Consider the following 25,552-nt stretch of genomic DNA (forward strand, 5'->3'; position numbering starts at 1 on the left):
TCAGTGTTTTTTGTTTGTTTGTTTGTTTGTTTGTTTTTTTCAGGAGGGCTCTGATTTTAATCTTTACACTTAATACAAATTTTTCTATTGCTCAGACATGTTGCCCCTTTCACTGATCCTATTTCTTTTTCTATCGCTTTTGATAATTTAACAGGATACATATATTGTTTTGCTTGTTTGACAAATGTGATCATGACTTTCATGTCTTTTTCCTCACTATTTATTATCACCCTTTGTTTGGTATCCCTGTGTTTTACTTGAATACATTTATTTATATTCAAACTCATCAGTCAACATGATATATCCTTTTTTTCCCCCTTTTATTATATCGTACTATAGCAAAGCCCAGAACTGCTTCTGTGTACAACAGTGAGCCCAAGCTACATTAAAGTGATTATTACGTTATGAATATGGCTATTTTTCTTGCAAAACTGCATCGATTCACTACAGAATGCCTTTGTTCACTGTGTCATTGTTCCACATGCGGGGAAATTTGTCTTGGGCCATCACCCATGCTGCAGTTAGCTCACAATTAAAGCACAATAATCAACAACACAAACAATAAAATAAACCATACAACCAAAAATAACACAACAATAAATAAATAAACCTAATACTGTATCTAAAAAAAACAAACAAACAAACAAAAAAAACAACAACACACAATTACAGCTCCATACTGCCACTATTTAACAAATTTACAGACACAGGAATAAATGAGTTTTTAAATCTATTCAGTCTACAACGAGGAACTCTAAACCTCCTCCCAGAGGGCAGCAGCTCATACTGTGTATATAAAACATGGGATGAACGCAGTACATCTTTTGATACTGTATGTGCTGGAAATAACACTCTGGAAATGTTCATAACTTACGGGAAAAAAAGAAAGTGACAGAATTCTTCTGTAATATATGTATGTCCATTGTGTTGTGAAATTGTTCGTGACTCATGAGAGTGTGAAAAGTGTGTTTTAAGAGCCTTTATTTGCTTAAAGTCCACCGGGTCGAAAGTGTCCTTAGCTTAGAATTTTTATTTATTTATTTATTTATTTTTTTTTTATTTTTTTTTTTGCTGGAAAGTTTGACACAATTTAGTGTTATCACTCATACAGATGTTCCAGAGCCACATTTATTCAAACATTGTCTTCCTTATGACTGATGTCAGCAGGATTTTTTTTTGGGCTCCTCTGAGGACTGAGCATTGGCTTGTAAGTTTTGTTGCCAGTCTGTTTGTAGCCTGATCCCAGCCCACATAGTATGTGAAAGTTTAGGTATAGGTGGAGGACACAGTGAGCTTCTATGTCATTTATGAAAAGCACATTTTATAAACAGCAAGTTCAACAACCTGCATTTAAACAAGGCTCCTTACTGAGCAGCCTCAGGATGCAGAGCAAACCTTCTTGCTTAAACAGAAATCTGTGCAAATGTTTACACAGACCTTTTCTTTAACGGACTTCCAGTTTTGTTTTGAGTGGGTAAGTGCAATTTTGGAAAACTGCAACATGATTTTGATCACAGATATGCCACAATGTCCTGTACGTAAATAGAAACAAGAATACAAGCATGAATGTGACCATTAATGCACCTACAACTCTGCCTTGTTCATGCTTCCTATTATTTTGCCAATCAGCATTTTTGAATAGCTTATTGAAAGTCTCCTTGTTGCTGTCTTGTTTTATTATTATTTCTATACATTTATTTATCATTTCAATACGAATTACCAATGGATAATTGCATACATTTACCACTACATTTTTTTTTCTTTACATTTCTGGTGTAGGTATACCATACACCTAACAGCCACACATCTGATAAGCTTCAAACCAACAATCAGCCATTCAGAAAATTCAGATCTTGATACTTTCAACCTAAGCTCAACATAATGAGGAAATGACTGTGAGTTCCAGTGCTACAGTTTGTCAGATTTCATCACTTTAGCCCCAAATTTATTTTGACAAAAGCATCTCTGTTGGAGAGGGCTCAGGAACGCACCTTACATATGTTCCTTATTTAGTCAAACCAGAAGTGTGCTGCTGATTGAGTGTCTATAGAACAATGGATTCCATTATAAAAGTGCTCTGTCCTCCTCTTTTGGACCTAATCACATGACTGACGTCGCCCTTTGGTGTTTGGATAGTGGTCTGAGATGTGTATTTATGTAGGCATAATCTTGATTAGCAGCTATGACTTTGCACTTTAATTGTCTATGTTTTATTTTAATTCAAGATTTCACAATAATCCAAAAGTTATCAATGTGACTTCCTTCCAATCAATTAAAATCTGTGTAATAAAAAAATAATTAAGCCATTTTAACTTCAAACGAGTCAATACAATCAGGAGAAAAATATGCACAGATCAAGCACCATTTAAAATCAGAATCAGATTGAGCTTTATTGGCAGGTATGTTTACACATACGTGGAATTTGTTGTCGTGACAGAAGCTTACGCAGTGCAGCAGAACAAAAACACAGATAATAAAATAATAAAAAATAGAACAAGTAAGTAAGGAATAACAATATACAAATTGACAATTGTATGTGCAGGTATATTACTATAGACAGTTTTGTATGTACAGGTATATTATGTGCAAATTGGAAGTGTAGACTAAGTATGTGTGTTAGATAAATAAGTTTATGTGTGTATAAATAGTGTTGTGTGTTCCACAGTTATTGTCAAGTGTTCATGAGATGGATTGCCTGGGGGAAGAAACTGTTCCTGTGTCTGGTCATTCTGGTGCTCAGAGCTCTGTAGTGTTGACCAGATGGCAACAGTTCAAAGAGGAAGTGTGCTGGATGTGAGGGGTCCAGAATGATTTTGCCCACCCTTTTGCTCACTCTGAATAAGTACAGTCCTTGAATAGAAGGGAGGGTTTTACCAATGATATGTCCAGCAGTCCGGACTACCTTCTGTAGTCTTCTGAGGTCAGATTTGGTAGCTGAGCTGAACCAGACAGTTACTGAAGTACAGAGGACGGATTCTTTGATGGCGGAGTAGGACTGTTTCAGCAGCTCTTGTGGTAGGTTGAACTTCCTCAGCTGGCGAAGGAAGTACAACCTCTGCTGGGCCTTTTTCACCATACAGTCAATGGGAGTGTCCCACTTCAGGTCCTGAGAGATTGTGGTGGCCAGGAACCTGAATGACTCCACTGCAGTCACAGTGCTGTTCATCATGGTGAGTGGGGGGAGAGCAGGGGGGTTTCTTCTGAAGTCCACGATCATCTCCACTGTTTTTAGCGTGTTAAGCTCCAGGTTGTTGAGACTGCACCAGACAGCCAGCTCTTTAACCTCCTGTCTGTAAGCAGACTCGTCACCGTCCTGAATGAGGTCGAGTGTGGTGTCGTCTGCAAACTTCAGGAGCTTGACAGAGGGTTCTTTAAAGGTGCAGTCATTAGTGTACAGGGAGAAGAGCAGTGGGGAGAGAACACAGCCCTGAGGAGCTCCGGTGCTGATTGTATGGGGGCTGGATGTGAGTTTGCCCAGCCTCACTAGCTGCTGCCTGTCTGTCAGGAAACTGTTGATCCACTGACAGACGGAGGTGGGCACGGAGAGCTGAGTTAGTTTGGGAAGGAGAAGGTTTGGGATGATAGTGTTAAAGGCCGAGCTAAAGTCCACAAACAGGATCCTCACATAAATCCCTGGTCTGTCTAGATGTCGCAGAACATAATGAAGTCCAGTGTTGACTGCATCGTCCACAGACCTGTTTGCTCTGTAGGCAAACTGAAGAGGATCCAGCAATGTCCTTCAGTTTTTCAAATGACTTCATGACCACAGACGTTAGAGCCACAGGCCTGTAGTCATTTAGTCATGTAATTTTGGATTTCTTTGAGATGGGGATGATGGTGGAATGTTTGAAGCATGAAGGGACTTCGCACAGCTCCAGTGATCTGTTGAAGATCTGTGTGCAGATGGGGGCCAGCTGGTCAGCACAGGATTTCAGACAGGCTGGTGTAACAAGGTCTGGGCCTGGTGCTTTTTTCCTTTTCTGCTTCCTGAAGACCTGGCACACCTCATCCTTGCTGATCTGAATTGGGGGGAGAGGGGGGTTGCAGGAGGTGTGAATGGTTGTGTGGAGAGGTGTTCAGGGCGGGTTTTGGGTGTTTTTTCAAACCTGCAGTAAAATTAGTTTAGATCATCTGCCAGTTGTTTATAAGGAAAAGCAGTCCAAAACAGTTCTAAACAAGTCAGTGGATTTTGATCTAATAGGACAACAGGGGATGGACGTTTTCATTGGAAGAAGCATGGATTGCTATTTTGGCCAGAAGTGACGGTTTAAAGTTAAAATGCTTTAATTTGTTTCTTACAAACATGCAGCTTTTCACTTCACAAGATGTTAATTGGTAGACAAGAGTCATGTGGATTACCTTTGGATTATTTTGAAGGGTTTTTTTTTTTTTTTATCTGACTGTCATTCTGACGGCACCCATTCACTGCAGAGAATCCATTGGTGAACAAGAGATATATATCTATATCTATATCTTGAATGGCCTGAGGGTGATTAAATTTTCAGCAAATTTTCATTTTTGGGAGAACTGTTCCTAATATGATATTCAATGACTTCATGTATTTTCATCTTTATGTATCCATCACCTACTTTGTGCTTTTCAATTCATTGCTTGTATGTTTATTTCGTCTGCATTAGAAGTTCTGCCATTGTAAAGACACACTAGGACTTTCTATAGATAGAGGTGTATTTCTACTATAATCAGTTAAAATTAAGGTTAAATAAGTGATTTCATGATGAACCATTTATGTGACTTCTAAAACCAGAGCAATTATAATGGATTTTACAGATCTCTAGATTCTATAGATCTTTAGATCTCTATTCATTTTTACATTGTCTTTTTTCTGTTACTCACTAGTGGAAAAAAGCTAAATTAAGTCAATGATTTAATGCTGTGAAACATTATATCAGAAAAAATGGGTTATCATATATACCCAGGGGATGTATATAACCACCACACGTCTTGTTATCAGTCTGTCTCATGGGTTTTCGTTTAGAGCAACAGAGGCATTAAAATGCAAGGAATGTCTTAATCAAAACAAATGCTGTATTAGCAGCAATGGTGAACTAAAGCCAGCATGTTTTTTTTTTTTTACATAAAAGATGTTTGCTTTTTTTTAAATCTCTCTTTCTTTCCCGATACCAAATGCAGACTTTGTGCAGAAACGTTAGAGCATTCTTGTTGTCCACAGTTCCACAGTCAAATGCAAGAGTGCACCATATATATATATATATATATATATATATATATATATATATATATATATATATATATATATATAATATATATAAGTATATATATATATATGTATATATATATATATATATATATATATATATATATGTATATATATATATATATATATATATGTATATATATATATGAAAAAGCACCAGAAGTACTAAACTTACAAGGACAGTTTTTTATTTCCTTTTATAAAATAATATTCCATAAATGTGATTTAATAAACAGACAGTAGCTTGTGAGATGTGTTGAACGCAATGATCTCAGCTGTGGATAGTGGCATTAATCAGCTGTTGAACTACAAGAATAATGTCAGGTCTGTTCCTGCGGATAAGCAAATACTGTTCTACGTCTCCCCTTAAACGTTCACACACTTAAGCAAAACACTTAAGTTTGCATTGGGATGGTGGAAAAAGCTTATGGAAAAAAATCTATGGTTAATAATGATTATTGTATGATTAATGATAATGATTATTTTAATGATTTATTTTATGATTAATATTTAATTGTGGATTGTTTGGATTGCATTTACATGATTTTTTTCTTCTAAAAATCATACAACAATTCTACAAATAATAAAATATTTACAAATACAATCATTAGGATTCTCTGCAGGGCTGTCGGATGCACATAATCATATGCTTTACTTCATATATTCTATAATATTTAAATGAGTCAATGACATGCCAGTAAATATGTGTGTGATGCACAAAACAGTGACAGTTAACAGATGAAATGAGGCATGCAGCAGCTTTAAGTGAGGGGTATAAATGGACACTGTTGAGAGAGAGAGCTGGCGTCCTTCTCCTCAGCTCTGGGACTTACAATGCACTGTTCAGTTCCAGCAGAAAATTAAATGTACTTCACTGTCCAAAAATACCATGTAAAGGCGCTCCCTGTGAAAGAAAGCCTATTTCCTGACAGCAGGTAGCCACTCAGAGCAAAACTTCTTGGGGCAGACTGTGTTAGATATAGCAGTAGCCAAAACTCCACAAAACAAATTCGGTCATTCGTCTATGTCAGGTTCAAACTCGCCATAGAGTCAAATGTATAAAAAATCTATTTTGTGGAGTCAGTAAGACGTATAACTGCACCAGGTCTCCCCAGAGACCTGAGTTGTCTTTTCCTCAGTAGAAAGAAGACTGTCAGTGAGGAGAACTTCTGGTATTGTGGTATTGTGTCTCTTTAAAGGTGTCAATGGACACAGGTTAACAAACCAGGACAAATTTCCAACATACATTTGCACCTCATTTCATACACACAAACTGCAGAATAAAAGCAAAGAGGACAAAGCTCTCACACAAACTCACAGTGGGAATCTCCTTTTTGAAGTCCATTCCAAGCAGTTCAGTAACAGTTTTTAATCACCATCCAAAAGAAACAGAGAATGTCCCTCCCATCTAAACCTAAACTGGGTTAAATCGGCAGCTCATGACTGGTTCTCTCTGTATCTCTGCAGTATAATCGATATGTTACTGATGAAGAGATGGATAGTCTAAGAAAAGGTAAGATTTAAGGAACGTTTTCATATTATCATGATTTACATCATCACAAATTAAACACCTTCAGGAATAAATGAAAATCAGATCTTAAATGTCATGCTGCAGCTTTCCCCCTAACTTTGACACCAAGCACACAGCGTTATTTATTGGGCACTCTGTTTTCTTATGCCTATGTCTTGTGAGACATTGCAGGGTTCTCAAATAGTGACTCTATTCAATGGGATACGTTGTCATGTTCCTCTGAGAGGAATGTTTGAGAGGAACAATGGGGTGGGCCAGGCTGCTGAATGAAGCCTTGTGTTTCTGCTTTCCACTTGTGTTAATGTTGCTGCTCCAGAAGACTAATTAATATGATGGATGTTTGTGAACAAGTGGCACAATATTTGAAAACAGCACTTCTGAAAACAGAAACAAATCTTGAAATAAATCACTGATGTAGTATGAAATGTTTAGCATATACAGGGCTGGTTGTCATACTTTACTCCTGTGAATATTTTAGGCTGGAATAATGACATTCTACCTAAGACAAAATGAATAAAATGAAACAGCATATATCTATAGCTTAAAGAAATAGTTCACCCAAGAATGAAAATGTTCCACACATTTACTCACCCTCAAGCCATCCAAGATGTAGATGATACAATTCTTCGAAATTATTCTAATTTAATTGGGTTTTGAATAAGGTGTTTGAGCCACACCAATATAGCATTGCAAAATGCAAAAGGAAATATGACATCATGTAAATATATTAGCAAAAAAGGCCGTCTTTGTTCCGTACGATGATGTATTATGGCTCAAACCGGATCAAGAGGACTGTTGACATAAATATCATCAGGATTTGTGCATGTTAGCCACAAAAGTTTTGGAGGCTCTGTGTGTGGCCAGATTACATCACACGTGGAAATTTTATGTGCTCCTTTACTCCACCTCTCATTCTCTAGCCCCCCGTCCAGCTCCTGTTCAGTTAAAGTATTTCCCTTGTGAGAAGAGTTTATTTCTGCTTCTCATTCTCCTGCCAGAAACGCTTCTGAACTTTACTGCACACGCAACACTCTTATTAGGGGTTTGGATTGAGAAACACGCATGCCATCAGAGAGCTGAAACGCATCTGCAGTCAAGGACTATAAGAGTTTCAGAGGGACACTGCATCATACAGGTGATGTACAGTTTGGCTTTATGTTGTGGTTGCACTGGATGTACAGGTGAGCACAGCATCACTGGCTTCAGATGAACCCAAATGTCCTGTCCAGGGTAGATTTAATTGTTAAAGTATTGTTAACATATTGTGAAAAGCCTGTCAGTTTGTGTGACAAATGGATCAGAATTCATCATTTGAAAATTTGAGCATTTGGAGCAATGATGTATTTTTGCTTATCGTGGTTTCAGGATGTTAATATGAATTGGAATAATCATAATAAATGTGAAAAATAACCATTATTTATTAGTAACTGTGATATTCTAAATCATTTCTGAAAGTGATTTTGTAATAGGACACATTTCAGATACTTTTGTCTTAGCTTAGTTCATTTTGTTGCTCTAACATATCAGTAATTATTGATTATACAGAGGAATACAATTTCTATTTAATGTGCTGTTATGATGCTGATGTTTTTATTTGCAGTCTTCCTAACCTAAAGTGACTCATTGACCTCAATGTTGAGGTCAGATAGCTAGTCAATACACTTCACTTAACAAGTTTTTTTTTTTTTTTTTTTTTTTGAATGTTCTTGTGCCTATACAAGGATGCCCACTTAAACTTTTTTCTTTTGGCTGCTGTGGTGACATTGCAGATGCATTAGACCTTAACAATTGACTTTTTTTCTTCTTTCTGTCTTACTTAAGCTCTTTTCAACACGTGTACCAAAATATGCTGTTTCATTTACACTGACCTTCCCTAATCATGTTATATTGCTTGCTGTGGTTTAAATGAGATTATCATGAATGAAATCCATCAAAATGTACTATTTTTGTCCTACTGTATGGTTTTTTGTACCATTCTCTTAAACTGTGTGTTATCAGGCACATATTGCACACTAAAGTGACAATTTGGTTTGTTCATGTCACATACCGTATACTTGTGCAGGATTTAATTACCTATGAGAGCATTTTTTTTTTCAAGTGGGTTTGTCTGTATTTAATTTGCTTTACAAACTATTGTTATTATCCTGGACTTGATAATTGCAAGAGCCTAAAATAAAGTTTTTTGTTGTTGTTGACCCTTTGTCATCCACTTGGTGGCATATGTTGTCCAATAATTACTTATTATTCACTTTAGCAGGTTTCTGAGGAGATTATTCTGAGATTAACCATTGCAACATTAAGTGATTCTGTCATTTAACTCACATTTGTATCTGCAAACTACAGTAAACTCATTATAGGAATAATGTTGTTTTTTTAATCATTATCTCACATGCCGTCAACTGAGTTTGACAAGAACAGACACAGCTTTTAATGTTTCACATTTGAGCAGTTGTCATTATTTTCTTCTGTCTTTTATCTTTCTATGACCTTCTAAATCTCGAATGATTTCCATTTAAGCTTCGACTGGGAGAAACCAAAAAAAAAAAAAAAAAAAGACCAGCACATAAGCCATTACACATTTTTCCCATGAAACCAACTTTGACAGCTGATTTTATCTTATCTGTCTTTTTCCTTTTTGCATTCACTAAACACAGTCCAGAGCAATTAAAAAAAAAAAACACTGCACACATTTAACAAACAGCTTAATTGTTTTTCTGTGCTTTATATAAAAGGACTTCTATATATCTAATATTTCTATAGCTTCAACATTATTTGTTTTACTATAGAAATTTGAGGGATCTCATACATTAAAAATGGACTGTTTAAAGGTCACAGGGTGTATGCATCAAGTATGCACACTTTCTTAGATATTTTTATGTTGATTGCTTTATAAGATTAGATTTGGACTGGACTAAAAGGAGAGGACAAACTCGATATGGAATAGTGTATAAATAGTGTTTAACTAACTATGAATAAGTGGCTCTCTGCTCTAGCCGTATGTGTAGATAAGTCTGCAGCAAGTCACATAAATATAGCATCACTCTTAAAAGCGGCCAACACTAGCAAAGATTTATAAATGCTGTGGGTTTGTCAAGTAAGGCCAGACCTTTTAAGATCTTTTCCCCAAAAACTATGTTAACTAAAAGAACCGCATATCTCTCTTTACCCATGCATGGCAGAGAATTAGTTATTAACGGTAAGTTAATTCCCAAACCATCTGGTTCAGATATGACCAGCTTGTTCTGGCATGAGAACTGCACTGTTCCTGTGGTACTTTTGGGAACGGAAAATTACATGTTGGTTTTTCTCTCTCAAAAACCTCTTATTTTACCAAACCTTTATTATGAACATAGAAATTCACATTTGGTCCATTTGATACAGTATATGCTTTCAGAATAAAATCTTTATAAAATCTGAGAAAAAAAAGTTGTTGTTGCTGAATATATGTGCAAATATGATGGTGATAACATTCTTTTAAACCTGTAGGTTGACGATGCTGTCCGTGCTTTTGCTGAGCATGTGTTTCTGGGTCTTCTCAGCCACAGCGTCTTTCGATTACGTTTACTCTGGTGTGTATTCATTATGTAAATTACATATTAAAATTGTTAATATTCTTGAAAACTTCATTAACCTGTATATGTCATTACAGAGCCTGAAAGCACTCTGAGTGTCAGCATACCCAATGAGCTTCCTCTCCGGCCTCTGATGGGTGACACATTAGTTCTGCCCTGCCACTTCCAGGACAACACAGTCAATGACCCTGGTGCCCCCACCATTGCCCCTTTGTCTCACCGGATCAAATGGAGTCTGATCACCAAGGAAAAGTCCACAAACATTTTAGTGGCATCTGAAGGAGTAGTAAGTGTCACACCCAGGGGCTGGCTATGCTTTGACTAAGCCACACCCCTTCTCAACTTCCACCTCGAGGAGGTCCCCAAAGCCAACCCAATGGCCAAACAACACGAGAACAAGTAAGTGATAAAACAATCTTTATTTAAATATTTAAAAATAGCTTGACTTCATAACTCACTCTCTCTTTCCTTTTCTCTCCACAGGTATCAACTTGGGCACAATAGCACAGTTAGTTTGCTTTGAATGGCTCTCACCTCTGGGCTGGACACAGCGTACTGTAAGTACAGGGTTCGCTCTATTCCTCCTCGTGTTATTCACTCTCTCTCCTTTTCTCTCCACAGGTATCAACTTGGGCACACTAGCACAGTTAGTTTGCTTTGAATGGCTCTCACCTCTGGGCTGGACACAGCGTACTGTAAGTACAGGGTTCGCTCTATTCCTCCTCGTGTTATTCACTCTCTCTCCTTTTCTCTCCACAGGTATCAACTTGGGCACACTAGCACAGTTAGTTTGCTTTGAATGGCTCTCACCTCTGGGCTGGACACAGCGTACTGTAAGTACAGGGTTCGCTCTATTCCTCCTCGTGTTATTTACTCTCTCTCCTTTTCTCTCCACATGTATCAACTTGGGCACAATAGCACAGTTAGTTTGCTTTGAATGGCTCTCACCTCTGGGCTGAACACAGCGTACTGTAAGTACAGGTTTCCTCTGTTTCTCCTTGTGTTACTCACTCTCTCTTTCCTTTCCTCTCCACAGGTATCAACTTGGACGCAAAGCACAGTTACTCTGCTTTGGATGGCTTTCACCTCTGGGCTGGACACAGCGTACTATGCTATCTCCGGAGATCTGAAGCACGCTCACAACATATACTGTACTGAACTAGGCTAGGACCAGCAGTCTCCTTGTCCTCCCGCGACGAAGTGCGTGAAGGCGGGGGTTTATCTGACAGGACACACGGCAATACACAGCAGCCCACAGCAATATACAGCACCACGTCAAAATTATAGGTTTTCACAGCATGAAGACTCACCCACCACACTCAGTGTACGAAAAGGACACCCGTCTTCCTTCACTTCGCTTGGTTCGGATCTGGCGATGGAATATGCGGCCTAGCTAGTGATGTCGTCGTTGTGACTACTTCAATAAGTATTCCTTAGGCTCTCCCACCACACTATATTAGGGGTAGGGCCGCCCTCCTCCTCCTGGAGAGATCTACACAACGCCAGGTCAATATACAGGGCACTTTCGACTGGCTCTTAGTACTCACATCAATGCCGCTTCCAATCCCCTTTTTTCACGTCGTCTCAGTTCGCCGTATAATCCGTTCACTTCTCAACCTTTAAGGTTCGCGATGTCTTCACAATCATACAATTCCAGCCTGAGGGAGAGAGAGAGTTAGACAGCCGCCAGCAGCGCACCAAGACGGGCACAACACAGTGCTTCACACACACCAGAAAGAGCGCCCAGACTGTGAAATAACTTGGCCTTAAGTACTGCCTTGTCCAGCGTATCCTCCAATCACCAACCGCTGTCCCTAACTAGGCACAGGTGCATCGAATTCCCTGATTTTCCTTCTTACGGCGCTACCGGAAATTCCGGCGTTCTGTTTTTCCGGTCCGGGCGGAAACACTTTGGTTCCGCCAAAATTTTGGTTCCGCCCCTAAAGATCGTCACCTTGTGACATCAGCATTGACAAAACGTATCTTGATAGGATCACCATGGTTGGATACCCCACGACACCCACAGACGCCTCCATTAAGATCACTGAGCTCCATTCCAATGACTCTGGAGTGTACCGCTGTGAAGTCATGAATGGGATAGAGGATGGTCATGATATTGTTGACGTTCAAGTTCAAGGTACTGTTTGTGTGAAGATCCTTAAAGAGAATATTACTTTATTTTGTTTTGTTTTGTCAGAAATATGAGATAGATGTACTTATATTGCTTAGGTATTGTTTTCCACTATCGTGCAATCACCACACGATATACCCTTACTTTTGAGAAGGCCAAGGCAGCCTGTGTTCAAAACAGTGCAGTGATTGCTACTCCAGAGCAACTCCAAGCAGCTTATGATGAGGGATTCCACCAGTGTGATGCTGGCTGGCTTGCAGATCAGACCGTCAGGTCAGTTACCGGTAAATTTACGGTAAAAATGGCAGCTGAGGTGTCCAGAAATTCACCCTAAAAATACAGTGAAAATGTTTCAGGTATTATAGTCAGGCATATTGGAGGATGTATATTTTGCAAATTTGCATATCAATAATTGATATAATGTTGATATATCAATCTATACTTGAAAATCTGCTTTTTATCTTAAAATGTATGAATAACCACCATAATAACATAGGTGGTATGAGAAAAAGCCACACGATGAATCAAAATTAATTTTAAGTGGCCTGTCCATAAAACATGTCCAGTATTTGTATGTAGATGACGCACATGCACAAGACAAAAAATGTCACTGGATTGATGGAATAAACATTAACTAAATAACAGAAAATATAACACAAAACTCCCTAGTTTACATGACTGATAACAAAAATAAAATTAAAAAAAATTGTTCATATAAAATATAATGTTAAGGAATATATAATATGGTTTGTGTGATGCAGGTACTTCTGGGAATGTCCTTTTATTGTTTTTCACTAAATTATAATGTAATTCATAGTTCTTACTTTCAAAAACTCTAAATTTGACAGTATTTTACAGTAAAATAACATATAATGCAATTACAAACCATTTACAGTTTTTCAGCATATAATGTATAGTAAAGTAACTTACAGTTAAAGGGATACTCCACCCCAAAATGAAAATTTTGTCATTAATCACTTACACCCATGTTGTTCCAAACCTGTAAAAGCTTCATTCATCTTCGGAACACAATTTAAGCTATTTCGGATGAAAACAGGGAGGCTTGTGACTGTCCCATAGACTGCCAAGTAAAATACACTGTCAAGGTCCTGAAATAACGTGAATAAAACAAAAATAATGACTTTATTCAACAATTTGTCTCCTCTGCATCACTTCACATCAGTGTAGCGTCATTTTGGCGAATTTGAGCTGTTTTCTATACGCATATTTAAGTTTTGATTTGAAAGAAAACAGCGCATCCTGTGTCGCGGCTGACACAGAAAAGCGTAAGCTGCCTGCTTACAGCTCAGATTTTCCAAAATGGTGCTTCGCTGATGTGGAGTGACACAGAGGAGACAAATTGATGAATAAAGTCGTTATTTTTGTTTTCTTTGTGTACAAAAAGTATTCTCGTCGCTTCATAACGTTACGGCTGAATCACTGATGGCAGATGGACTATTCTGACGATACTTTTCATACTTTTCTGGACCTTTACAGTGTATTTTACTTGGCAGTCTATGGGACAGTCAGAAGCCTCTCAGTTGTCATCCAAAATATCTTAAATTGTGTTCTGAAGATGAACAAAGCATTTACAGGTTTAGAACGACATGGGGGTAAGTGATTAATGAAAAAAAATCATTTTGGGGTGGAGTATTCCTTTAACCAATTAACAGGTTTACTGTAAATTTTCTTTCCTGTAATAATGACAAACTTTTTTTAACCATGTATATTTAGTTAATGTTCTATAATTCTGCTTGAAAATGGGAAATAATATCATCTGTTTTTTGAAAAAAGGTACCCTATTCATGATCCTCGTGAGGCTTGCTATGGAGACAAGTACCAGTTTCCAGGAGTGAGGACGTATGGAGTAAGAGATGTGAAAGAGACGTATGACGTGTACTGCTTTGCTGAGAAAATGACAGGTACATGTTTGAGATGGCAGAAAACTAAATGCTTTCTTTGAAAAACACATTTTGAAAAATGCTAAAAAAAAAAAAAAAAAAAAACATTCTGTTTCGTCTTACAGGAAAAGTGTTCCACACTACTTCTCCTAACAAATTCACTTTTGAGGAGGCAGAAGCTGAGTGTGCAAAGCTAGCTGCCAAGTTGGCCACCACAGGACAGCTGTACCTGGCATGGAAGGGGGGTATGGATGTTTGTAATGCAGGCTGGTTGGCAGACAGGAGTGTCCGCTACCCCATCAACATTCCCCGACCGCAGTGTGGGGGTGGCCTGCTGGGAGTGCGAACCGTCTATCTGTTTCCCAATCAGACTGGCTACCCTCTCTCAGACTCCCGCTATGATGCATTTTGCTACTCTGGTACAAAATTCTCAATTTTTCTGCTATTCCTTCTTTATAATTTATGATTATCCATCAACATACATATATATTTGTGATTGTTTTATCCTTGTTGATCCATTAATCCACAATAATGTGTGTTTAATAGCTGGTGCTAATTGATTAGGTACTGACATTGTTCATATAGTTACATTTAGAAACGGCTGAGGAAGGTTCTGGCCTATTGCCATTCGACATAGAGACGACCACAGAAGCTGGCAGTGGTGTCCTGAGTGTGGACACAATCACAGAAAGCCCCCAGCTCTTTTTAAAGCCCACATCCACAGAAAGTGAACTGAAGGGAGAAGTTGTAACATATAAGCCCTCAGTGACCACTAGTGTCGAATTCCCATATACTGCACTAAATATTTCCCAGCTGCCCCTTTCACCAATTCCCAGCTCTGCTGAGGTGGTTACGGACATTATGGAAGGGGTCATTGACAGGACTGATGTTGGCTCTGATTTATCCCGTTTGAATGAAACTGAAGCTATCAAACCTGCCACAGGTATGTATCAATGGCAAATATACAGTAAAAATGTTCAGCATTCCCATCAGGCCTTAAATTGTAGATTCTATGAAATGTAAAACATTTAGTCTGTTGAGTGTTTATACAACATACATTATTCTTTACATGTTTGTCATTTTATATATATATATATATATATATATATATATATATATAGTGGATCTGGATTTGGATCTGTCTTTGAATGAAAGTGAACTGAATATGATGGTGACAGAGGAAAAGATAGTGAGCTTAAACCTGGTAATATTGTATTTCAGGATACATATATGAGACAATGGCAAAAAAGATTAAGAAATATGCATGAGTCATACATAAATTATACATCTGAACAATTATTTTAAAAAGTGTTTAAATATATTTTGTTTAGATTTAATATATATTCATTCATAAATATTATTAGGTTTTGAGGAATCACACCTTGTGACATTTTACAACCTGAACTAATCTTGCATTAACATAAAAAGCGAAATAAAAGTCAAATTGTCTGATATATGAACCTTGAACCTTGACACAAGGGTCCTCTCATTTCCTCTCATGTTATTTTTTTCTTCATTTTGATATCAGGACAGCATCAATGTAGTATTTTTGGCTTTAAATAATTAAAAACCTTAGTGAATATATATATATATATATATATATATTTAAAAGGATAGTTCAAATATATGACTTTCCTTCTTCTGAGAAACACAAATGAAGATATTTTGAAGAATGTTGGCAACCAGAATTGAAAACAAACAAACAAAAAACAGACATTACTCAACATGTATTGTTTTATTTGTACAGAAGAAATAAAGTCATACATGTTTGGAATAGCATGAGGCACGAGTCATCATTTTTGAGCGAACTATCACTTTAAGTCGTTGTACAGATGAATTGCATTTTTTAATGCATGATGAGTGTTAATTTCGGTGCATTACCTTAGATTCTGTGTGTATCTGTGTTTCCTCAGAAGGAACCACTCCTACTACTATCCCTGCAGAACCCTCTGGACCTGATGCATCTGGGGCCAGTGGCACTGATGATCTTTTGAGCAGTGGGAGCGGGGATCACCTGGGTGGGTCAGTTGTGTCAATTGGAGACTCCTCTGGGGCCAGTGGTAGTGGGGATCTGCCAAGCGGGTCTGGAGGCTCATCAGGATATGGCAGTGGCTTAGATATCCAAGTGACCTTTTCAGGAAGTGACTTTGTTTTATCAGAAGTTGGATCACCTTCAGGACGACCTAAGGAGGCTGCAGAGGCAGGCACAGAGATCCTCACCTTCCCCTTTGGCCAGGGTTCAGGCCACTCTGGACTGGACACCTCTGGATTGGGATCAGGGAGTGGGTCAGGGTATAGCTTTGAAGAGAGTGGCTCTACCTCAGACTTTTCCAGCAGCTCAGGAGAAAGCGATGAGAGTGGAGACCTTTCTGGCATCTCTTCAGGATCAGGTTCTAGTGAGGAGTCCTCAGGATTCAGTGGTTTCCCATCAGGAATATTTCCCTCTAGAGGATCTAGTGGCATTTCATTCATCGATGGCAGTGGTGTCATGGTGGATAGCCCATGGTTGAAGGTGTCCACTGCTCCACATTTAATAGAACAAGAGCTGGGTGGAAGTCATTTGGATTTAAGCAGATCAGGACATATCTCAGAGTCTGGGATGAGCGGTGATATATCTGGGATGAGTGGTGATATCTCTGGGATGAGTGGTGATATCTCTGGGATGAGTGGTGATATCTCTGGGATGAGCGGTGATATATCTGGGAGGAGCGGTGATATCTCTGGGATGAGTGGTGATATATCTGGGATGAATGGTGATATCTCTGGGATGAGTGGTGCTAGATCTGGGATTAGTGGTGATATCTCTGGGATGAGTGGTGATATCTCTGGGATGAGTGGTGATATCTATGGGGTGAGTGATGATATATCTGGATTTTGTGATGTTCACAGTGGCTCTGGGAGTGGTTTAGAGTTCTCTGGTATGACATTTTTGGGGTCGGACTTCATTGATCTCGAAGAACAAACTCGTGAGCAGGAAGCTTCTGGACTTCTGCTGTTTGGGTCTGGTAAGGGAAGTGGATTTACATCTGCAGGCTATGGCACTGAATCAGGAGAAAGATTAGGGGAATCAGCTAATGGTGAGATCATCTTCACCAATAATGGTATGGTGGAAATGTCCAACAAGCCCTTCCAAGGCATGGAGCAAGGAAGCGGGGAGGTGGAGTACAGTGGCACCGTCAGGTTGTCCTCAGGGAGCGGAGACGACCAAAGTGCCTATTCTAGTGGACAAGAACAGGAATGGATCCCATTTACTGAAGATATGCCAACAGTGAACTCCAGTGATGCTCCCTTAGCTGTGCTGTCTGCTCAAGGGCCATCTGGCCTGAACAGTAATGCTGCAGGACCTCCAGTGCCTTATTCAGAACCAGAGGGGATCACGAGTAAACTTGAAACGGTTACTTCTGCAGCTTTGTCTTCTAGCACAGAACCTACTTCTTTACAGAGCCCTTCTGTCACGGAAGGACTTGTTGGGAATGGTGAGATTCCTATTGCGTAAAATTTGTTAAAATAAAGAATAGAGAGACATGACATATCAGTAACGTCTGTTATTGGCCAGTATTAATGATTTGTTGTGTATACAATTTTTATATTGTGTATTTATTATTATCATAGCAGGAAAATATCGGTTAGCTCATTGGTGCATCATAATATGGAAATCTATTTCTTCTCACCCCTTGAGACATAAACAGTCCTTTTCATCATGGTTTCATGTGTCTCTTTCTTTCTTTCTTTCTCTTAAACCATAATAGCTTCTCTTAACCCATGTGAACCAAACCCTTGTGGAGCTGGAGTGTGTTCACTGAAGGATGGGGTGGGTATTTGTCACTGCCCACCTAGACTGCATGGAGAAAAGTGCAAGTTTGGTGAGTCAAGTCAATACTTTTTAAAATGTTGTATTTTGATTATTGGACATTTTGACAAACATTTTTATTACGAACAGCCATCTTTATAACTTTTTAGGCTCATATTTGTGTTCAAATTAATCAAATATCTGCATTTCATTTGTGAATAACTTCTGTTCAGTTTGCTCTTGCCTAATTTATGTCCTCACAGTCCATTTTACAGGGTATGTGTCGTGTGTGTGGTTAAATACTTATCAACTTACTCTGCTCTTGTATCCAGATGTCTTTTCAGTGACTTCACCTGTGTTGTTTTTGATCACCTGTGCCTTTGCTGCAGTCTGGTTTAATCAGCACACCCTCTAACACCTGGTACATGCTCATATTTCTCGTCCATCTTCAAATGAATCTAAACTCTAAAATTCTGCTTCTGTATCTGGGACTGTAAGAGTGCTGATCTGCTCTCCTCGTGAGAGGCATAAAAACTGATCCAGGTCAGTGCTCTTACAGTAACTACAACTGACTCTGATCTCCCCTTCAGTGTACCACAATTTACTTGTCTCTCTTCTTAGCTTGTTAAAATATTGATGCTATAATTATTCAAGAGATTTGTTTAGAAGCAGCTCCAAGAGTTCTGATTCAATGATGCTCTCTGCTAAGCTTGGCCTTCTTCGGGGCATCTTCATAGTAGTCAGCTTTAATCGCTAAACCTTTATTTGCAGAGGTTGATGTTTGCCATTCAAATCCCTGTTCCAGTGGAGCCACCTGTGTGGAGGTGGAGGACGCTTTCAAATGCTTATGTCTGCCCAGCTATGAAGGAGACCGCTGTGAGATTGGTATGAGGCTGCTTCAGCTTATTCTACTAACAGTCTTTCAAAAACAACCTTAAAGGTGACATACAACTCTAGATGTCGCTGTAGTGGAATTAAAGTCCCTGGATACATAGCATATTCTAGATTTCTTAGAATAAATGGCTGCCCACTGCCCCGGGGGTGTGTTCACTGCTGTGTGTGTGCACTTTGGACGGGTTAAATGCAGACCACGAATTCTGAGTATGGGTCACTGTACTTGGCTGTACTGTATGTCACGTCATGTCTCATATGTGTGTGTGTTGAGTAGGGATTGGTGAGTTTGTATTTTTTTATTTTTATTTTTTGAGAGAGACAGGGAGAGTTTTGCCAGTCCTTTTATAGAAATCTGTTGCGGTTAAACATCAGCGTCATTCAGGATGCAATGAAGCTATTTCAGGTACTGTAAAAATATAGCAAGAAACTACAACATTTTTAGTAACTCAGAAAGGCAAAGGCTGAGGTAAACAGGAAGTGACCAGTTCATATTTTTCATCTGAGCAGCGACTAGAAATACTAGTTTGTTAATTTTCTGCTGGATGTTTCTCTTGGCTTCACTTTATCTGATAAGCTGACATTATGTCACGTAAAAGGCATTTGTCACTTTCTTACAACACTGAAAGATAAAGTGACTTCATCCAAATCCCTCAGCACATTTCCTCATACATTTGTCATGTGTTTCTTATTTGCATGTACAACAAGTATTAAAGGGATAGTTTACCCATAGATGAAAGCTGTGTCGTCATTAACGCACCCTTCATCGTGTTGTTTCATCAGAAATATCTTAGTTTTTCAATGAACAAAAGTCTTATGGGCTTGGAAGATGAGGAAATAAGATAATATTTTCATTTTTGGATGAACTTAGTCTGTGTCAGGGGTGATACATCTCACACAAGTGGTCTAAAAAGAATATATGGTGAAACAGTGGTAAAAATGCCATGTGATGTTGCTTCAGATGTGCACAGCTGTGAGGAGGGCTGGACTAAGTTTGAGGGCAACTGTTACTTGCATTTCTCGACGAGAGAGAACTGGCTGGATGCTGAGCAGCGCTGTCAAGACTTAAACGCTCAACTGGTGAGCATTATCACTCCAGAGGAACAAGCCTTCATCAGCTGTGAGTGTGTGTCTGTGTGTTTAAGCTCCTAAGTATCTGTGTTGTTTTTCTGATTATAAACAATCACCCTCTTGTAACAGCATATGCACAAGACTATCAGTGGATTGGACTGAATGATAAAATGGTGGAAAATGACTTCCGCTGGTCAGATGGGACCTCACTGGTAAAGCCTGACTCTTGCTAAGAAGCTGTATTTCTAATAATAGAGCTATCTGATTCAGATCCAATGCTTGAGTTTTTCTCTTCCTCTCCTTAGCAATATGAGAACTGGAGGCCTAACCAACCCGACAATTATTTTAACTCTGAAGACTGTGTCGTAATGATCGGGCATGGAAATGGCCAATGGAATGACATGCCCTGCAACTACTACTTACCTTTCACATGCAAAACAGGTCCAGGTATGCACACCAACAAACTCAAATGTCATCACATTTGAGACCATTTTTTTTTTTCAGATTCGGCTTCAATTTGAATTCCCCCTTATTTCAGTGACATGTGCCCAACCTCCTAAAGTGGAGAATGCCAGGATGTTTGGAAACAAGAAAGAGCACTACCAGGTGAATTCTGTAATCAGATACCAATGCAGTGAAAACTTCATACAGCGCCACCTACCTGTGATCCGCTGCATGGCAGATGGACAGTGGGAGAAGCCACAAGTGCGATGCATAGCCAGTAAGCTACTCAAGCATTACCAAAAAAACATTACCATTACCCAGCCATTAAAAAGTTTGGGGTTGGTAATATTTTGAAATGTTTATGAAAAAAGTATATTATGCTCACCAAGGCTACCGTCTTATGCTCACCATCTTTTGATGAAAAATACAGTAATATTGTGAAATATTATTACAATTTGAGATAACTGCTATTTTCATATAATTAAAAGTATAATTTATTAATGTTATGGCAAAACATTTCTTCTTCTTCTTCTTCAATGTTGTAAATGGTTGTCCTTCTTACATTTTTTACCATAATTCTTTTTTATAATAATGCAAATGTCTTTAATGTCTCTTTTGATCAATTTAATGTGTCATTGCTGAATAAATGTATTAATTTCTTTAAAAAAAAGCATACTGATCCCAAACATTTTAAATCATATATCTATATGATGTCATATTTTAATCATATTTAATCATATAAGATAAAAAAAAGAATTCAAATAACTATTCATTTAATCATCTTTGTAAATGTTTGAAACATATATTGCATACATTACTATGTAAAAGGCATTCACATGATTTCTTTTGTTTTTGTATTTATAGAGGTCAAATCCGGAATACAAAAGGAATCTTCTGATCATCACTCTCATAAATCTATTACAACAACATTGGAGAAACATCTCTAAGGAGATTTAAAGAGCTAGAGATTCGTTTTTAAATCAGTACAAGTTTTATATTTATTTTCCAAGACACTGAATTAAAGGTATACTCCACCCCAAAATGAAAATTTTGTCATTAATCACTAACCCCCATGTCGTTCCAAACCCATAAAAGCTCTGCTCATCTTCGGAACACAATTTAAGATATTTTGGATGAAAACCTGGAGGCTTGAGACTGTCCCATAGACAAGGTCCTTAAAAGGTATGAAAGTCATCTTCAGATTACTCCATCTGACATCAGACGTGCAATCTGGGTTATATGAAGCGATGGGAACACTTTTTGTAAGCGAAGAAAACAAAAATAACGACTTATTTCTCCTCTGTGATTTTCTATATCACTGTATGGTGTGTACGCTCTTCTGTGTCATCCGCGCCACAAGGATGTGCTGTTTTATTTCAAATCAAAGCTAAATACATGTAGAAACAGCGCATCCTTGTGGCGTGGATGACAGAAGAGCATACACAGCATACGGTGATATGGAGAGCCACAGGGGAGACCGTTGACAACAGAATTATTAAATAAAGTTGTTATTTTTGTTTTCTTAGCTTACAAAAAGTGTTCCTGTCGCTTCATATAACCCAGATTACACATCTGATGGCAGATGGAGTATTCTGACGACGACTTTCATACCTTTTATGGACCTTGACACTGTTATTTATTTGGAAGTCTATGGGACAGTCTCAAGCCTCCAGGTTTTCATCCAAAATATCTTAAATTATGTTCTGAAGACGAACGGAGCTTTTATGGGTTTGGAACAACATGGGGGTAAGTGATTAATGACAAAATTTTCATTTTGGGGTGGAGTATCCCTTTAAGAACTATTTGTGATTAAAAAGTGTTATTTTCAAGATAAGTGCCCATCTTGTATATTGCTGCCCCCTATACATCAGATATAAGTTATTGGCCAATATCTATGATGCAGAGATTCATTTTATACCTGCAGCAAAATATCAGAGACCAAAAGATCAAAGAGCAGCAGCATTCTTAAATATGTCTGTAAATATTTGCAGAAGGTTTTTCTTTTGGACCAGCTAGTGTTTTATGTTAAAAGGTACTGAGCAAAGTGCTGGAATGTGCCCAGTTTTTCCTCTTTGAAGGATATACAATTTTTTTTGTCTTTCTCTGCTAGTAAGCCAAATTAGGTACATGCACTACCTAAATGATGTGACAAAATGTGAAGTATTATTTTCATCTAGTTTATGGAGAGGAGATGTAAGCCTAGAAATGTTTATGGCCATAAAAGATGTTTACAAATAATCCTATTTATTTCTAATACCTAACCAGAGAGATTAAGTAAACAACTTGCACAAGGATGCCATTACTTTGTTATGTCTGAGTTAAACAACATAATGTGAAATGAGATCTATTTATCGATATCTCATAGCATAAACATAGTACATCCATCTTTGACTGGGTGTGTTCATCTTTTTCCTCATAAAAGCCATATATAATTAAAGGAATAGTTCTTCCAAAAATGAAAATTTGCTAAAAATGTACTCACCCTCAGGCCAACCAAGATGTAAATAAGTTTGTTTCGCCATTGGAACAGATTTGGAGAAATGTAACCTTACATCCTTGCTCACTGATGGATCCTCTTCAGTAAATGGGTGCCGTCAGAAAGTCTAAACAGCTGATAAAAATGTAACAACTCACAGGTAATCCACACGACTCCAATCCATCAAAAAGCTGAGTTTTGTAAGAAACGAATCCATCATTACTCTATATAAGACATTTTAACCATAAACCTATGCTTCTGGCCAAAATACCAGTCCATAATCCATGATAACAATTCCTCCAGTGGAAAAGTCCATCCCCCGTTGTCCTTTCATATTAAAATTCCACAATATATTTGTTTAGAACTGTTTTGGACTATTTTTGTTTATAAGCTGTACTTGATCTGTGCATATTTCTCTCCTAATTCAGACGGAGAACAACTTTTTCATAATATTGGAGAAATCAATATTATGGATTGAGGACTTGAAGTTAAAAACACCTTAACAATGAATTTGTTTATTACGAACACAGCTTTTCGCTTCACAAGATGAATTAGAGTCATGTGGATTACTTGTGGATTATTGTGAAGTTTATATCACCTATTTGAACTCTCATTCGGACGGCACCCATTCACTGCAAAGGATCCATTGGTGAGCAAGCTTGATAAAATGATACATTTCTATTCAGATGAAAAAACAAACTCATCTACATCTTAGATGGCCTGGAAGTGAGCACATTTTAGTTTTTTAAGTGACCTGTTCCTTTAAACAACATCAGACAGAAATAGCAAAATCCATTCAGATTATGAATGTAAACCCAACAATGAAAATGTACTTGTTTGTTAGATGTTATCTGTCAACCAAGACTGTGCAGGGCATAGTACTACATGGGGACAAGAATTACCCTGGATCAGCTAACAGCAATTTTATTACAATAGTTCAGATAGAACTATTAAGGACAAGTGCCTTGTGAATATTTTACATTTTGCCTGTTTCTGCGATGAGACTGCTTACTTAGTACAAGAGGCTGTGCCAAAGGCAGCAGGAGCTCTCTTTTATACAGCATAGCTTTATTTTCATCTGATACAGCTGAAATGGCGAATGTAGCATAAACTGCAAAAGATGCACAAACATTTATTGAAAAGCATTTTTTTCTCATGAATTGCAAGCGGTTTGATACTCTTTGGCATAGAAACCCCATAATTTCTTTAATTGAGATGTAAGAGTGACCAAAGTCAACAGTGAAACCGTGGGAGAACATGTGACAATTACTGTAGTTGTGATAATCTGTTGTCTTCTAAAGTAGGAGAATCTACATTTTTCCAAGAATATCTTCAGATGAACTTTGTGTTTGAATAAATGTATTACAGCAAATGCAACAGTGTGCCATTAAAACATTCCATACATCATGTTTAATACAGGACTGATTTGTGTGTTGGCCAGTAGTTTGTCACACAGAGGAGGAATGAAGGGCAAAGAGTACTGAGGTTCTGCAGGTACTGGAAATGAAATGGTTTTAACCTCACCCAACCCAGTCTAGAAGTGTATTTTAAAGCAGATGATAATGTTTGCCTTATTGGGTGGACTGGAAGGAATGAACTTCCCTGTGACTAAAGGAAGCCCTTTTAGGCTGTTTTTAATGCCCCAACCTGTTTCTCCCATGTCGCCCAGAGAGCCTTGTTATAGAAGCTGAAGCATATTGCCTACTGACATCTTCTGGTTGATTGGCAGCATGACATTTAGTCTGATAGATTTGTATTGTCTACAAATGGCAGAATAAATCATTTATCTATGGAAAACAGCACGTCACATTAAAATTTACAGATAATTTATTTCATGTGCATCAAACAATATCTATAATGTACTAAATAAATACTAAATTATTATATTATTATAATTCTTATAATTTTATTATATCTTTTTATTTTTTTTTTTAAATACTGCTATAATATTATTTAATATTTTTACATAAAACAAATCTACAACTAGTCCAGGGACATGATATTCATAAAGTAAATTATTTTATTTATTAGTGAAAATCTCAATAACAGACTCCAAAAGCACAGACTGTTTAGAGATTCCAGGTGCTGAAAAGTCAGAGATCCCTGTTTAATAAACCTTAGCCGGTAATTTGGCAATACACCCAATGCTTTTGACTTGAAGAAGGGAATCTAACGCTACGAAAGCAACTGAAGCAATTCTTCCAGGTTTTTTATTAGATAAGAAGACTAATCACCTAGTATTTTTATTTGACAAAACACATACTTATTTCTTTCATTCTTCTTCAGTTTAAACTACATGTAAAGAGAAGCAAATATATTGGACTTGTTTATCAATATTGTTAAAGACAATGTGTTTTACAAAAGATGAAAACACTCAATATTTGCACAACTGTACAATTTGGATTTGAATGTTTACATTGACTCAAATAAAACTGAGTTATAAATTATGTAAACTCTAGTATAAAGTGTAGAGCAATGAAGAAATCAGAAGATTGGAAGATCCCAGGAA

General features: G+C 37.8%; 1 protein-coding gene across 1 annotated transcript; it reads left to right on the top strand.

The window, feature by feature from the left end:
* Positions 1-7,342: 7,342 nt before the first annotated feature.
* LOC109065446 (aggrecan core protein-like) lies at positions 7,343-21,644 on the top strand. The gene is made up of 16 exons (XM_042760657.1): positions 7,343-7,902; positions 10,254-10,336; positions 10,417-10,626; positions 12,303-12,476; positions 12,569-12,743; positions 14,265-14,392; positions 14,497-14,790; positions 14,967-15,314; positions 16,285-17,847; positions 18,121-18,234; positions 18,933-19,046; positions 20,014-20,172; positions 20,253-20,335; positions 20,429-20,570; positions 20,662-20,844; positions 21,432-21,644. Exons 2-16 carry the CDS (start codon positions 10,261-10,263, stop codon positions 21,512-21,514), a joined length of 3,846 nt encoding a protein of 1,281 aa, XP_042616591.1. The 5' UTR covers positions 7,343-7,902; positions 10,254-10,260; the 3' UTR covers positions 21,515-21,644.
* Positions 21,645-25,552: the final 3,908 nt, after the last annotated feature.

The sequence above is a fragment of the Cyprinus carpio genome, chromosome A7, assembly GCF_018340385.1.
Source record: "Cyprinus carpio isolate SPL01 chromosome A7, ASM1834038v1, whole genome shotgun sequence".
In the NCBI taxonomy this organism is placed as follows: domain Eukaryota; kingdom Metazoa; phylum Chordata; class Actinopteri; order Cypriniformes; family Cyprinidae; genus Cyprinus; species Cyprinus carpio.

Coding starts and splice junctions, on each gene's coding strand:
- LOC109065446 (XM_042760657.1), top strand. CDS start 10,261: ATGCTGTCCGTGCTTTTGCTGAGCATGTGTTTCTGGGTCTTCTCAGCC. Junction 12,477..12,568: donor TGTTGACGTTCAAGTTCAAG/GTACTGTTTGTG, acceptor TATATTGCTTAG/GTATTGTTTTCCACTATCGT. Junction 20,845..21,431: donor ACAAGTGCGATGCATAGCCA/GTAAGCTACTCA, acceptor TTGTATTTATAG/AGGTCAAATCCGGAATACAA.